The following is a 12598-nucleotide window of genomic DNA, read 5'->3' as shown; positions in this document are numbered from 1 at the left end:
TGCGTGTTTTTCCTGTTCGCAGATGATACCGCAATAGCCGTCAAGGGAAGAATGCCTTGCGAAATAACGATCAAACTTCAACGATGCCTTAACGCCTTTGCTGATTATGCCACCACGTGGAAAATCAAAATCAATGCCTCCAAAACACAAGCGATCATGTTCCTCCATCGGCAATCACCCAAACTGAAACCGGCTCTACCTTGTACTGTAATCATGGATGGCACAAGGGTTGAGTGGTCTGCCGAAGTATTCTATCTCGGGATGTTGGCCCTTATTACCGATGTCACATAACGGTGAAGTGACAACTTATCACTCACGGTGAAGTGATTCTCATTTGATTTACACGGCAATCACTTCACCGTGAGTGACAACTACTCACTTCACTTCGTTTTCACCGTGAAGTGACACCCGTAATAAGGGCCGTTGTTTGATGAAAAGCTCCTCTTCCGTGCGCATGTAGAGAAACCTGTAGTCAAATGTTCTGCCTTGGTTAGGTGTCTGTATCCGCTGATTTGCCGCAGATCCTAGCCGTCTACAAACAAATCATAGCACCTGCGATCCTCTACGCAGCTCCGGTGTGGGAATCATGTGCACAGACTCACAGGAACAAAATTCAGGTCGCTCAGAATAGAGTGCTGAGGATGGTACTTGATCGTCCTTTCGACACTAGAATAACAAATTTACACGAAGAGGCAGGCATTGCCAAAATAGATTCCAAAATTAACGAAATTTACACTAAATTTACACAGAAATGTATTTTATCAGAACATGCTTTGATAAGCAATTTGTATATAGTAGATTAGGTGTATATAGTAGTTGTAGGTTAGTTGTAGTTATAAGTAGTCTCCTTTTTTATATTTAAAACAAATCCATCCCACCAAGGTGGTCATTCTTAAAACAAGCCTGATAGGACTAGGAACTGTAATTAATAATAATTGAAATTTCAAATGAACTAAAGTTGAAAAAACGCATCTGTGTCACTTGAAAAGTAATACATGTAAACCACACAAATACAAGAAATAAAGATCATTTAAGGGGGTATTCCCAATCTTTTGCCTTTTTTCGGCCTGTTTTTCAATTAATTTTTTTTCAAGGAAAATGAATAGTAATGCGCCTAACTCTTTGGGATTCTTGTTTATTGAACATTAAAGTTTACAAATAATTTTTTTTCGACATAAAAAAGACATTATTGACGTCACAAAATGGCGACAAACAGACCCCTGTTCGCCGCAAACGCCTGGACGGGCGAAGACTTTTCTCTGGAACGGCTTCATCTGAAACAGATTTCGTGATGAAATAATAATCTGCATAAGATTCTCTGGAGCTTCTCCCGTTGGCAGCAAAAAATCTTGCAAATTAACAAAATGGCGGCCATATGAAAAAAACAGGCGATTTTTAGCCCGCTTTTTTGCAACTTTAAGGTGCTTCAAACAATGTTAAATGTTAATATTTTTGGCTGAAAGTGGGAGAAGCTCCAAAGAATTTAATAAGGAACAAAATGCGCAAAAATTCAAGTCAATATCTCTTATAGTTTCTGAGAAAAATCTTCGCCCGATAAAAAAAATGTGGTTTCGAGAAAAACGCGTTTAAAGTTTTGACTTTAGTTAAAACCATTTGGGGGTTCTTACCATTAGTCAGCTATGCCTGGACACTGAATTCGCTGATCGGAAAACGGCTTGGGGGGATGAAAGTATATAGTCTAAAGTACAAAAAAATGTGAAAAAAAAAAATTTGATTTTTTGAAAAAAAAGATCGGGAATACCCCCTTAAAGTAATGAGCACTGTTAAAGACAAGAGTAATAATTTTCCATCAGCTGGATTTAGGTAATTCGGCCACTTCATCCAAAATTCGGCAATCACTTATTTCAAGCTGAACATTACATTAGGTCTTAAGTAACATTGATCGATTCTTTTCGTCGACTTCCTCCTTCGTTAATAACTTGAGCACATAACTGTTTTTTGCTGTATTTGTCGTACTGAATGCTAGATAAAAACTTCTTTTATCGATCTGTGCGCAGAAAAAAAACCTAGGAATGTCTTTAATTGGCCGTGGAGATACAAAGATAAAGTCGACGAAGAGAATCTGTCAATGTTACTTAGGACCTAATGCAATGTTTGCAATTAGTTTGGCTATTCGAAACCGTTCAATTTACTGTGTCGGATGCAAGTAACGACAGTGTTCTAGCCAACGGAAGTGGAGGAAGCTTCTCAATCTAGGGCAATGGTGAATTGCAGAACACCAAGCATATATTCAGCATTCATCATAATTCTCACTTATTTATTTTCATTTCTAGGCACAGATAAACATGGCATGGCACCGGTTCCCATCGTTGTCGTCGGTCGTTTGGTCGGTTGGTAAGTACAAGCAAAACTTCCTCCAGGGTATAATTGAATCTTGTCACGTGAAACGTTCGAGCGCTAGAGGCGCGGAACCAGCAGCAGAGAAGGGGTGAATAACAGGAAAAATGGATCTCATGAAAGCAATGAAAGGATTCGTGTTTTTTTTTTATCCTCGAGCTGCTCTATGTCCTTTCTTTACGGGTGGTTACAAGTGACATACTTTTTTTTGTGCCCTGGTGGGACCAGGACTGCACTGGTTCAAATCAACCCGGTTGATGACTTCAAGAAGTCGTATGAAATTCATCGCATGATGCTCAAATTCTACCGTACATAATGCAAAGCTACGACTGATGTACGGTTAAGCATATTTTCATCGTAATGCATTTAGCACAAATTATATCGAATTAAATAGAACAGATAAAATCGCATATGATGAACCAGTCTAAACACTCCGAAACTATTCCTCATCCTACTCAAACTGCCATCATCATCCTTTCTCCGCGTCGAAGAAGCAACCTGCGAACGGACGTGGGAGGGGGGAGGGCATTGAAATGGCAATGCAGGAAGTGGATTGACAAAACTGCGTTACTTCACCAGGTATATGTACAAGTTTGCATAAGGTTTGCCAAGCACTACACTGTGTCAATTTTGCCGCTCGCTTGTCGGTGTCAGTGTTGATGGTGGTGATGATGATGATGATGATGACCCTTCTACATGTACAAGTATGTGTGTCAATTTTCGAAGCGGAAAAACCGGGTGCTTTATTGTAAACAGGAAGTGCAATTTCGCAAACGAGTGCAGAATGTATCCCATTTTGCCACGATTCAGGGGTGAAAGCGTCGCCCCGAAAAACGTTGACAGATGTGAAAATTTCCTGCATCGAGAACTATCAAAGTCAATAGAAGTCAGTTGCAAACGTTTGCGAGTCTGAAAAAAGTTGTACTTACTCGTCCTGACTGGGATGGTGCCGTACGATGTGAATGATTCGTCCGGGTGGATACAGAGGGTGGTGCAGCGTCAGGGCAATGGAGTTGTCGTTGGGGTGAACGGTGCTCTGGCGGGCACTGGTCCGGTCCTGTTCGTAGCGTATAACGTGCTCCTCCTTGGTGGACATCATGGTTACGGAAGTCGGTTCCGGACCGCAACAGCAGCAAATCACCGAACAGGCTATCGTCTTCCACTTGGGATCTATGCTCCGCTGGATGGCGTTGATCAGATCCGCCCGGAGGGCTTCCATCTGGTGTAGACCGATCCGCGGAACGACGTCCTTCCCTACCACTACCGAGGTAATGAACGATTTGCTATACTCTACCGCGGGCATGCTGAAAAGGGGGTTCAAATCAGGTTAGGAATTCCTGGAGAGAAAATTGTCTTCTTACCTTAACAGGCCACCTGGCGGTGAATAGCTGTAACAGTGCAGATCGTCGTACTGCTGCTTCATCAGAATGGCCAGGATGGCTGCCGTTCCGGCACCGAGCGAATGCCCTACCAGCACCAGGCCAAAGTCCTGAGTACCACGCGCCGGATTGTGGGCCTGGGCCCGTTGAATGAGATTCTCCTCCTCCAGTTTGTTCTTGATGTAGATCGCCGCCTGGACCATGCCCTTATGACCGATCCAATCTTCGCGGGGTGGAGTTAGCGGAAGGCAGTCTCCTTCGGCGTTCAGATCCGTCAGGACGTCCTTCATGCTCAGCGTACCGCGGATGCTGACCACGATCTTGCTGTAGTTGTAATCGACGGCAACGAAGAATGGCGTTTCACCGATGTCTACGTGATATGTGGCGTAGATGACCTCGACCTGCAATACAGTCGGGGGTTTTCCCGATTAGTTGGCATCGATAGAGTTTTGATGGGCATTTTGATCGAGACTGCTCCGTCATTTGCATCTCGTGTTTCCAGAAGCTTCATAAGGTCTTTAGCTGACTAATGGAAGCTTTCAGTCTAAAGGGTTTCAAGGCCAATTACAATACATGGTTGTATAGAACAAGGCCTAGTCTAGAGCAAGACCTAATCTAGAAAAGGATCTAGTCTAGATAAAGACCTAGTCTAGAACAAGGTATAATCTAGAACAATACCAAGTATAGATAAAGACCTAGTCCAGACCAAGACCTAGTTTAGAACAAGACCTAGTCTAGATAAAGACCTAGTCTAGACCAAATCTAGTCTAAAACAAGACCCAATCTAGAACAAGACCTCGTCTAGAATAAGACCTAGTCTACATAAAGACCTAGTCTAACCGCGACCTAGTCTAAAATAAGACCTAGTCTAAAACAAGACCTAGTTTAGAAAAAGAACTAGTCTAAAACAAGACCTAGTCTAGAACAAGACCTAGTCTAAAACAAGACCTAGTTTAAACAAGACCGAGTCTAGAACAAAACCTAGTCTAGAACAAGACTTAGTCTAACCGCGACCTAGTTTAGAACAAGACCTAGTTTAGAAAAAGACCTAGTTTAGAACAAGACCTAGTTTAGAACAAGACCTAGTCTAGAACAATACCTAGTCTTGAACAAGAACTAGTCTAGAACAAGACCTAGTCTAGAATAAGACCTAGTCTAGAACAAAAACTAGTCTAAAACAAGACCTAGTTTAGAACAATGCCTAGTTTAGAACAATACCTAGTCTAGAACAAGAACTAGTCTAGAACAAGCCCTATTTTTTAACAAGACCTAGTCGAAAACAAGCCCTATTTTTTTAACGAGACCTAGTCTAGAACAAGAAATAGTCTGAAACAAGACCTAGTTCAGAACAAGACCTAGTTTAGAACAAGACCTAGTCTAGAACACGAACTATTCTAGAACAAATCCTATTTTTTGAACGAGACTTAGTCTAGAACAAGACCTAGGCAAACACAAGCCTAAGTCTAGAACAAGACCTAGTCTAGAACAAGACCAAATCTAAAACAAGACCTAGTTTAGAACAAGAACTAGTCTAAGACAAGACCTAGTTTAAACAAGACCTAGTCTAGAACAAAACCTAGTCTAGAACAAGACCTAGTGTAGAACAACAACTAATCTAGAACAAGACATAGTCTAGAACAAAACCTAGTCTAGATAAAGACCTAGTCTAGAACCATACCTAGTCTAGAACAAGACCTAGTCTAGAACAAGACCTAGTCTACAACAAGACCTAGTCTGGAACAAGACCTAGTCTACAACAAGACCTAGTCTAGAACAAGACCTAGTCTACAACAAGACCTAGTCTAGAACAAGACCTAGTCTAGATAAAGACCTAGTCTAACCGCGACCGAGTTTAGAACAATACCTAGTTTAGAACAAGATCTAGTTTAAAGCAAGACCTAGTCTAGAACAATACCTAGTCTTGAACAAGAACTAGTCTAGAACAAGACCTAGTCAAACACAAGCCTAAGTCTAGAACAAGACCTAGTCTAGAACAAGACCTAGTCTAGAACAAGACCTAGTCTAGAACAAGACCCAGTATAGAACAAGACCTAGTCAAAAACATGACTTAGAAGACAAATCCTCGAGAACTTTTCCCGCAATCTTTCAGAACATGTTAAAATGACTTCACGAACAAGTCCATAAGTCTTCCACAAAATACTATTTTCAGGTTCAAACAGACACTCATTGGACCATCCCGTGGTCTTGAAGTGCAGTTCCGGTCCACTGCGAGCCTCCCAAATTTTAGGCAATCATCATCGTTGCACTCCCCAGTTCGAATTACCTCCCCGATCTGCAGCATCTTCTTGAGGGCCGCATAGTTGCAGAAGCAGCAGTTGTCCTCCACCACGTCGACGCCGGTCTTCCGTCGGCAGCAGGAAAGACAACACGTCAGCTCCGAACCGAGCTGGCAGATGCCGGTCCGGGAGTGACTCATCAGGAACATAGGCCAGCCGTAGGCACCCTGGGCGAAGTACATGTAGCGGATCACAGTCTGTAATGGAATTCAGTTTAGCGCGTGGAACCAGAGCCGACAATCGGCAAGTTACCTGAAAGTGATCGTAGTCTTTGGAGTCGTTCAACGCCAAGAACTGAGTATTAGCGGTAATGGGAACACCGGATAGGAACTCGTAGGTACCGTTTTTGCGCTATAATAGTATCAGGATTTATCAGTCAACGGAGCTGCAACGTAAGCAGAAATTCAAAGCTTACCTGTCGCACAACTGCTTCCCGTTCCAGCTTCTGGAACTTCCTCAGCAGAACGAGACCTGCCACCACGTCAGACGGCACTACGTCCAGATCCCGGAAGAAGTCGCTCAGCAGTCGAGCGATGTCGGTGAAGGAGTTCCGACTTCGATCGCTGTTGCCCATGCAGCAAAACAGCAGTCTACACCGGTGGTCCCAGCTGTCCTGGTAGGCTCGTATCACTTTCCGCTGGCGCCAGTTTCGACTCCGGCTGCCGCTCCGTTTGTAGTTGAACCGGGATTCCGATTCCCGCATCGATCGTTGGTACTTTTTCATCTTGACCCAAGACCGTCCGGCCGGATCGAACGTGCACCAGATGGTGGTGAACATGCTGAAGATTACCAACAGGTTGCAGATGACCACCGCAATCATCGTTCCCTTCGGTTCCTGGATGGGACAGTCGAAGTAGTGGTCCTTCAACCAGATGGCACCCAGGATCAGCCAGGTTAGGTCCACGATCATGACCAGGACTCGGGTGTACAACAGGTAGGGCATGACTGCTCGAGGCTCCATGTCCAGGATGCTTCCTCGCATCGCAACAATGCAAATGGCGATTTCTAACAGGATGCAACCTGAAATTCGGTATGGCTTGAGAGGCGTCCATAAATCAGATTCAGTTCTACTTACAACTTAAAATGGAAATGTAACCGATCTGGAAGTACCATAGCAGCTCTATGCACTGGACGGACCGGTCGTACTGGAAAATTCCCGTCACCACTGCCAGCACCGTCAACCTGTGAAGTAAAGCAAAATGGAATTCATTATTGTAGCCGACATTCTTGCCCCAACTAGTTTTAATTAACCCCTGACCATCGACAAAACTCTCAAAGTCCCATCTAATCCCACTATAACATTGAAAGCACTAACAATCTCCAGAATGATCCCTCGGTGGCTAATCTGATCCCCCGCAATACCTACCAACCGCCAACCATGTTTGTCTATCGATGGATACCGAAGCTTGCCTACCTTAAGGCAATTTCTCTCTCGTATTTCACCTTCACTGTGTGCCTGTTTTGATAATATGGGAGGCAACCCGTAAAATTTTCGCAAAGTTAAACAAACCTCAAATTGGGACACTTCCTCCTTTGAAACGAAATTTTGCGTTGACGGAACCGGAAATTCGGTCATGTTGTACCGGTTAAAGGGAGTCAACAAAAACAAACTTAATCAAATCAGTCTGAAAGAGCTTATTGCTCCCCCGAGTGAGGGGTGTCTCCCTTCTATGTGGCTTTGGAATGCCATTATCTTGCGCTGCGAAAATTACTAAAACGTACGGTTGGCAGTCAGTGCTTCACTTAGACGCCGAGTCCCATTTTCCCCGAGCTGGGACTGGAGGGTTTTCTGGAGCAGGAGCTTTTCCATATCTAGAAGATGGGATCAGTTTAAGAGTGTCACTCTCCATAGGTCACATGATGTTGACTGGGGCACAAATTGACTGACCTTTTCCTTTGTGGGCGTTTATTATGGATTGCGGGGCTTCGCCAGCCTACACCCAAAATACGGGTTGACAGTTTTTCCTGTCAAAATTTGCGCGATGCGAAGACAACCTCGGGAGCAAAAGCCATAAAAATACGCTTGTGTGCGAAGCGACGAGTTAATCGTACACGCATACATTCAAACAGTTCCCGTTTTTGAAATAGTTGTGGATTTGAACGAAGGAACAGATAATGAAATTTATGTTGATTTAAAAAATTATAATAGGTCTGACTGGGTTGATGATTAATACTTTTCATACTTATTTATATTTTTTTAAATCTAAAAAATTAAATGTTAACCTCAATCTCAATACTCCCAACGCTTTTCCTCGTGAAGCGCTTCTGTTTATTTACATTGCTCGATTGGAACCGCGTTCGACGTCTCTTATTTAACATCGTATTTGCCCAAGTAACAATTTTGGTTTTATAAGGGTTCTGTAGAGCATGATTTATACTTGTAGAACGCTATATAGCCTCTATAAAGCTTGCAATGTTACTTGGGTGGTCATCATCAACACTGTAAACAATCCGGAGGAAAGTTTAGCAACATTGGAAAGTACTGAAAACTTCAGGAAGATTCTGTGAATTTCAGGAAAAATCTGGGAATTCCAGAGAAGTCTGTGAACTTTAAGGAAGTCTGCCAACTTTAGGGAAGTCCATGAACTTCTGAAAATTCCACTGAATTTAGGGAAGTCTGAGAACTTCAAAAATATTCTGCCTACTTCAGTGAAGTTAGCGTACTTCAGGAAAAATACTGGTAACTTCAGTAAATTCTGCTTATTCCTGCTGAAAATATTAGAGAAGTATGTGAACCCTAAAAAACAGTAAATTTCATAGAATACTGTGAATATCCAGAACGTTCTACAAACATACGAAAAATCCTGCGTACTCCACAAGAATTCTACGAACTTCATGAAAGTTCTGAGAACAACATGAAGGTTTATTAAACTTCAATGAACTTTAGGAAAATTCTTTGAACATCGGAAAATTTTAACGAATTTAGGAAAATTTTACTTCTAGGTAAATTTATGAACTTTAGAAAAATTATTCAAAATTCAATGAAAACTGCAAACTCCAAAATTATTCTGCAACAGTTTCCTACAGTACAGTGCACAACCACAAAAAGTTCTAAAAGCTATAATAAAATTTTGCAAACTTCAGAAATATTCTGCTTGAAGTTCGTCAGGTCAGGAAGGAAGGAAGGTCAGTTTACTATTGACAAATTCTACGAACTCCTAGGAAGTTCTAAGCCCTTCAGGAAAATTGTGTGAAATTAAGAAAGATTCAGTAATCTACCTGAAAGTTCAGTGAGCTTCAAGAAAATTCTACGAATTCCAGAAACAATTCTGGTAACTTCAGGAAAACTCAGCGAATTTCAGCGAACTTCAGGTATATTCTGAAAGCTTCTGAACATTTTAATAAACTGTTGGGAAGTTTTGAAAAATACTGATGATTTGATTATCTCGAATAATACTTTTGGAACGTTCTACCAACCTCAGGAGAATTTTGAAAATTTCAGAAAAAATCTGAGAATTTCAGGGAAATCTGAGATCTTCAGGGAAGATTGCCCAACAAACATTGAATGTTGAATAAGAGCTTATTCAGGCAAAAATAAGCTTCTTCTGCTAAAAAATGGTCTTTTCAGCTGTTAATCCACTCAAATTGTTAGTTGGGTGTGAACTGCAAGAAAGTCTGTAAATTTTATGAAACTTCAGAAAATTGTACTAAATTAAAGAAAGTCGGCGAGCTTCATGGAAATTTGCGAACCTTTGGGAAGGCCGCGAACTATAAGTATTCTGCAAATTTCAGTGCTTCCAGAAAATTTTGTGAACTTTAGAAAATTTCAATGCACTTCTGGAAAGTTTTGAAAAGTTTCAGGAAAATTCTGCAAATTTCAGGAGGGTTCAGCAAATTTTTAGAAAATTCTGCCAACTTCATGACTTTCAGAAAAAAAAATCAGGGAACTTCAGGGAAATCTGGGAACTTCAGGGAAGTCTGTGAACTTAAAGAAAGTCTGTAAACTTTATGAAACTTCTGCGAGCTTCATCGCAATTGGTGAACTCAACTTTCTGGGAAATTTTGTTAACTTCAAAAATAATCTGCTAATTTCAGTAAAGTCTGTAAGTTTCAGGAAAATTCTGCGAACTTCAGAAAATTTCAACAAACTTCTGGAAAGTTTTGAACAGTTCCGAAAATCTTCAAGATCTCTAAGAAAATTCTGTGAATTTCAGGAAAAATCAGCAAATTTTTGGAAAATTCTGCAAACTTTATGAAAATTCTGCGAATTTCACGGTGAATCTGGGAATCTCAGGGATGTCTGTGATCTTCAAGAAAGTCTGTAAACTTTATGAAACTTCAGAAAATTGTACTAAATTAAAGAAAGTCTGTGAGCTTCATGTACATTTGCAAACCTATGGGAAGTCCGCGAATTTCTGTGAAATTCTGCGAACTTCAAAAGAATTCTTCCAATTTCAGTGATGTTGGTGAGCTCAGGAAAATTTTGCGAACTCCAGAAAATTTCAATGAACTTCTGGAAAGTTTTGAAATGTTCAGAAAAAATTCATGAAGTCCAGAAGAATTCTGCGAATTTCACGAAAGTTCAGCAAATTTTTGGAAAGTTCTGCAAACTTCAGGATGATTCTGCAAATTTCAGGGAAAATCTGGAAGCTTCAGGAAATTTATGGAAAGTCTACGAGCTTCTTCTTCTTCTTCGCATTTCAAGCTTATTGCATATCGCATATTAGCTTATTGCGTGCTCTCAACTTAGTGTTCTAGATGCATTTCCACAGTTATTAATTGAGAGCTTTCGATGCCTGTACCATTTTTGCATTGGTATAATTGTGTGACAAGTCCAATCATACTTCTATGCCCAGGGAAGTCGAGACATTTTCCAACCCGAAAAATTTCTAGACCGGCCTGGGGATCGAACCCAGCCACCTCCAGCATGGTCTTGCTTTGTAGCTGCGCCATTACCGACTGAGCTAAGGGAGGCCTACGAGCTTCAACGAGGTCTATGAATTTTATGAAACTTCAGAAAATTGTACTAAATTAGAGGAAGTCTGTGAGCTTCATAGAAATTTGTCGACCTAGGGGAAGCCCGCGAATTTCTGGGAAATTCAGCGAACTTCAAAACCATTCTGCAACTTTCAGTGAAGTCGGTGAGCTTCAGGAAAATTCTGTGAACTTCAGAAAATTTCAACAGACTTCTGAAATGTTTTGAGAAGTTCCGAAATTTTTTCCAGAACTCCCAGAAAATTCAGCGAATTTCAGGAAAATTCAACAGTTTTGGAAAATTTAGAAAAATTATGCAAATTTCAAGAAAAATCTCTGAACATCCGGGAAGTCTGGGAACTTCATGGAAGTCTGTAAACTTTATGAAACTTTAGAAAATTGTACTAAATTACAGAAAGTCAGTGAGTTTCATGAACATTTGTGAACCTCTGCACACTTAATTTTTTTCGCTGAGATTCCAACAGCCGAGCGATTCTGCAATTTATTTTGCTGAGATTCAGTAAAACAATTGCCGAGCCTCAGCTAACAAATAACATTTTGCTGAGATATCAGCTAACAAACAGATATTTTGCAGAGATATCAGGAAAATTAAATGCCGAGGTAATCGGCTGTTGGAGATTTTACCGAGCTAGATTAAGTGTGTGGTAAGCCCGCAATTTTCTGGGAAATTCTGCGAACTTGAAACTTAGGGAAAAATCCGGAAAATTTCAGGAACAATCTGGAAGCTTCAGGAAGTTCTGGAAACTTCAGGGAAGTCTACTAGCTTCAAGGAAGTCTGTGAATTTTATGAAACTTCAGAAAATTGTACTAAATTGAAGAAAGTTTGCGAGCTTCATGGACATTTGCGAACCTCTGGGAAACCCGCGAATTTCGGGGGAATTCTGTGAATTTCAAAAGCCGTTTTCAGTGAAGTCGGTGAGTTTCAGAAAATTCAGCGAACTTCAGAAAATTTCAACAAACCTCTGGAAAAAAAAATTGAAAAGTTTAGAAAAAAATCTAGAACTTCAGGAAAATTCTACAAATTCTAAGAACAATCTGCAAACTTCAGGGATGTCTGGGAACTTCAGGGAAGTCTGAGAACTTAAAGGAAGTCTATCAATTGTACTAAATTAAAGAAAGACTGCGAGTTTCATCAAAATTTGAAACCTATGGGAAGGCCGCAAATTTCTGGGGATTTCAGTGAAGTCGGTGAGCTTCAGGCAATTCAGCGAACTTCAGAAAATTTCAACGACCTGCTGGAAAAAAATTGAAAAGTTTAGAAAATTTTTTAAAACTTCAGGAAAATTCTGCAAATTTTAAGAACAATCTGCGAACTTGAAGGATGTATGGGAACTTCAGGGAAGTCTGTGAACTTAAAGGAAGTCTGTCAATTGTACTAAACTAAAGAAAATACAGCGAACTTCAAAAGTATTCTGCCTATTTCAGTGAATTCGGTGAGCTTTAGGAAAATTCTGCGTTTTGAAACATACAGAAAAATTTCAAGAACTCAAGGGAAGTCTGGGAACTTCGGGAAAGTCTGTGAACTTCAAGAAAATGTTACTTTATTCAAGAAAGTCTGCAAATTTATGGAAAATTCTTTGAATTTCAAACAATTCAAATAATTTCATTAAAGGCGGTGAACTTCAAGAA

General features: G+C 40.8%; 1 protein-coding gene across 8 annotated transcripts in view; it reads right to left on the bottom strand.

The window, feature by feature from the left end:
• Window positions 1-12598, bottom strand: part of inaE (inactivation no afterpotential E) — a 366550-nt gene that overhangs the window by 53704 nt on the left and 300248 nt on the right. For all 8 annotated transcript variants that reach the window (XM_065225489.1, XM_065225490.1, XM_065225491.1 and 5 more), the window contains exons 4-9: window positions 7110-7216; window positions 6450-7054; window positions 6287-6385; window positions 6022-6231; window positions 3720-4138; window positions 3288-3662 (exon numbers count right to left, since the gene is read on the bottom strand). In XM_065225489.1, the coding sequence (XP_065081561.1) occupies window positions 3288-3662; window positions 3720-4138; window positions 6022-6231; window positions 6287-6385; window positions 6450-7054; window positions 7110-7216 (1815 nt within the window). The remainder of the gene's footprint in view (window positions 1-3287; window positions 3663-3719; window positions 4139-6021; window positions 6232-6286; window positions 6386-6449; window positions 7055-7109; window positions 7217-12598) is intronic.

Source organism: Ochlerotatus camptorhynchus, unplaced genomic scaffold (genome assembly GCF_037179485.1).
Source record: "Ochlerotatus camptorhynchus isolate MF236.1 unplaced genomic scaffold, CSIRO-AGI_Acam_v1.1 ptg000230l, whole genome shotgun sequence".
Lineage (NCBI taxonomy): Eukaryota > Metazoa > Arthropoda > Insecta > Diptera > Culicidae > Ochlerotatus > Ochlerotatus camptorhynchus.
This window is presented reverse-complemented; position numbering and strand designations above follow the sequence as displayed.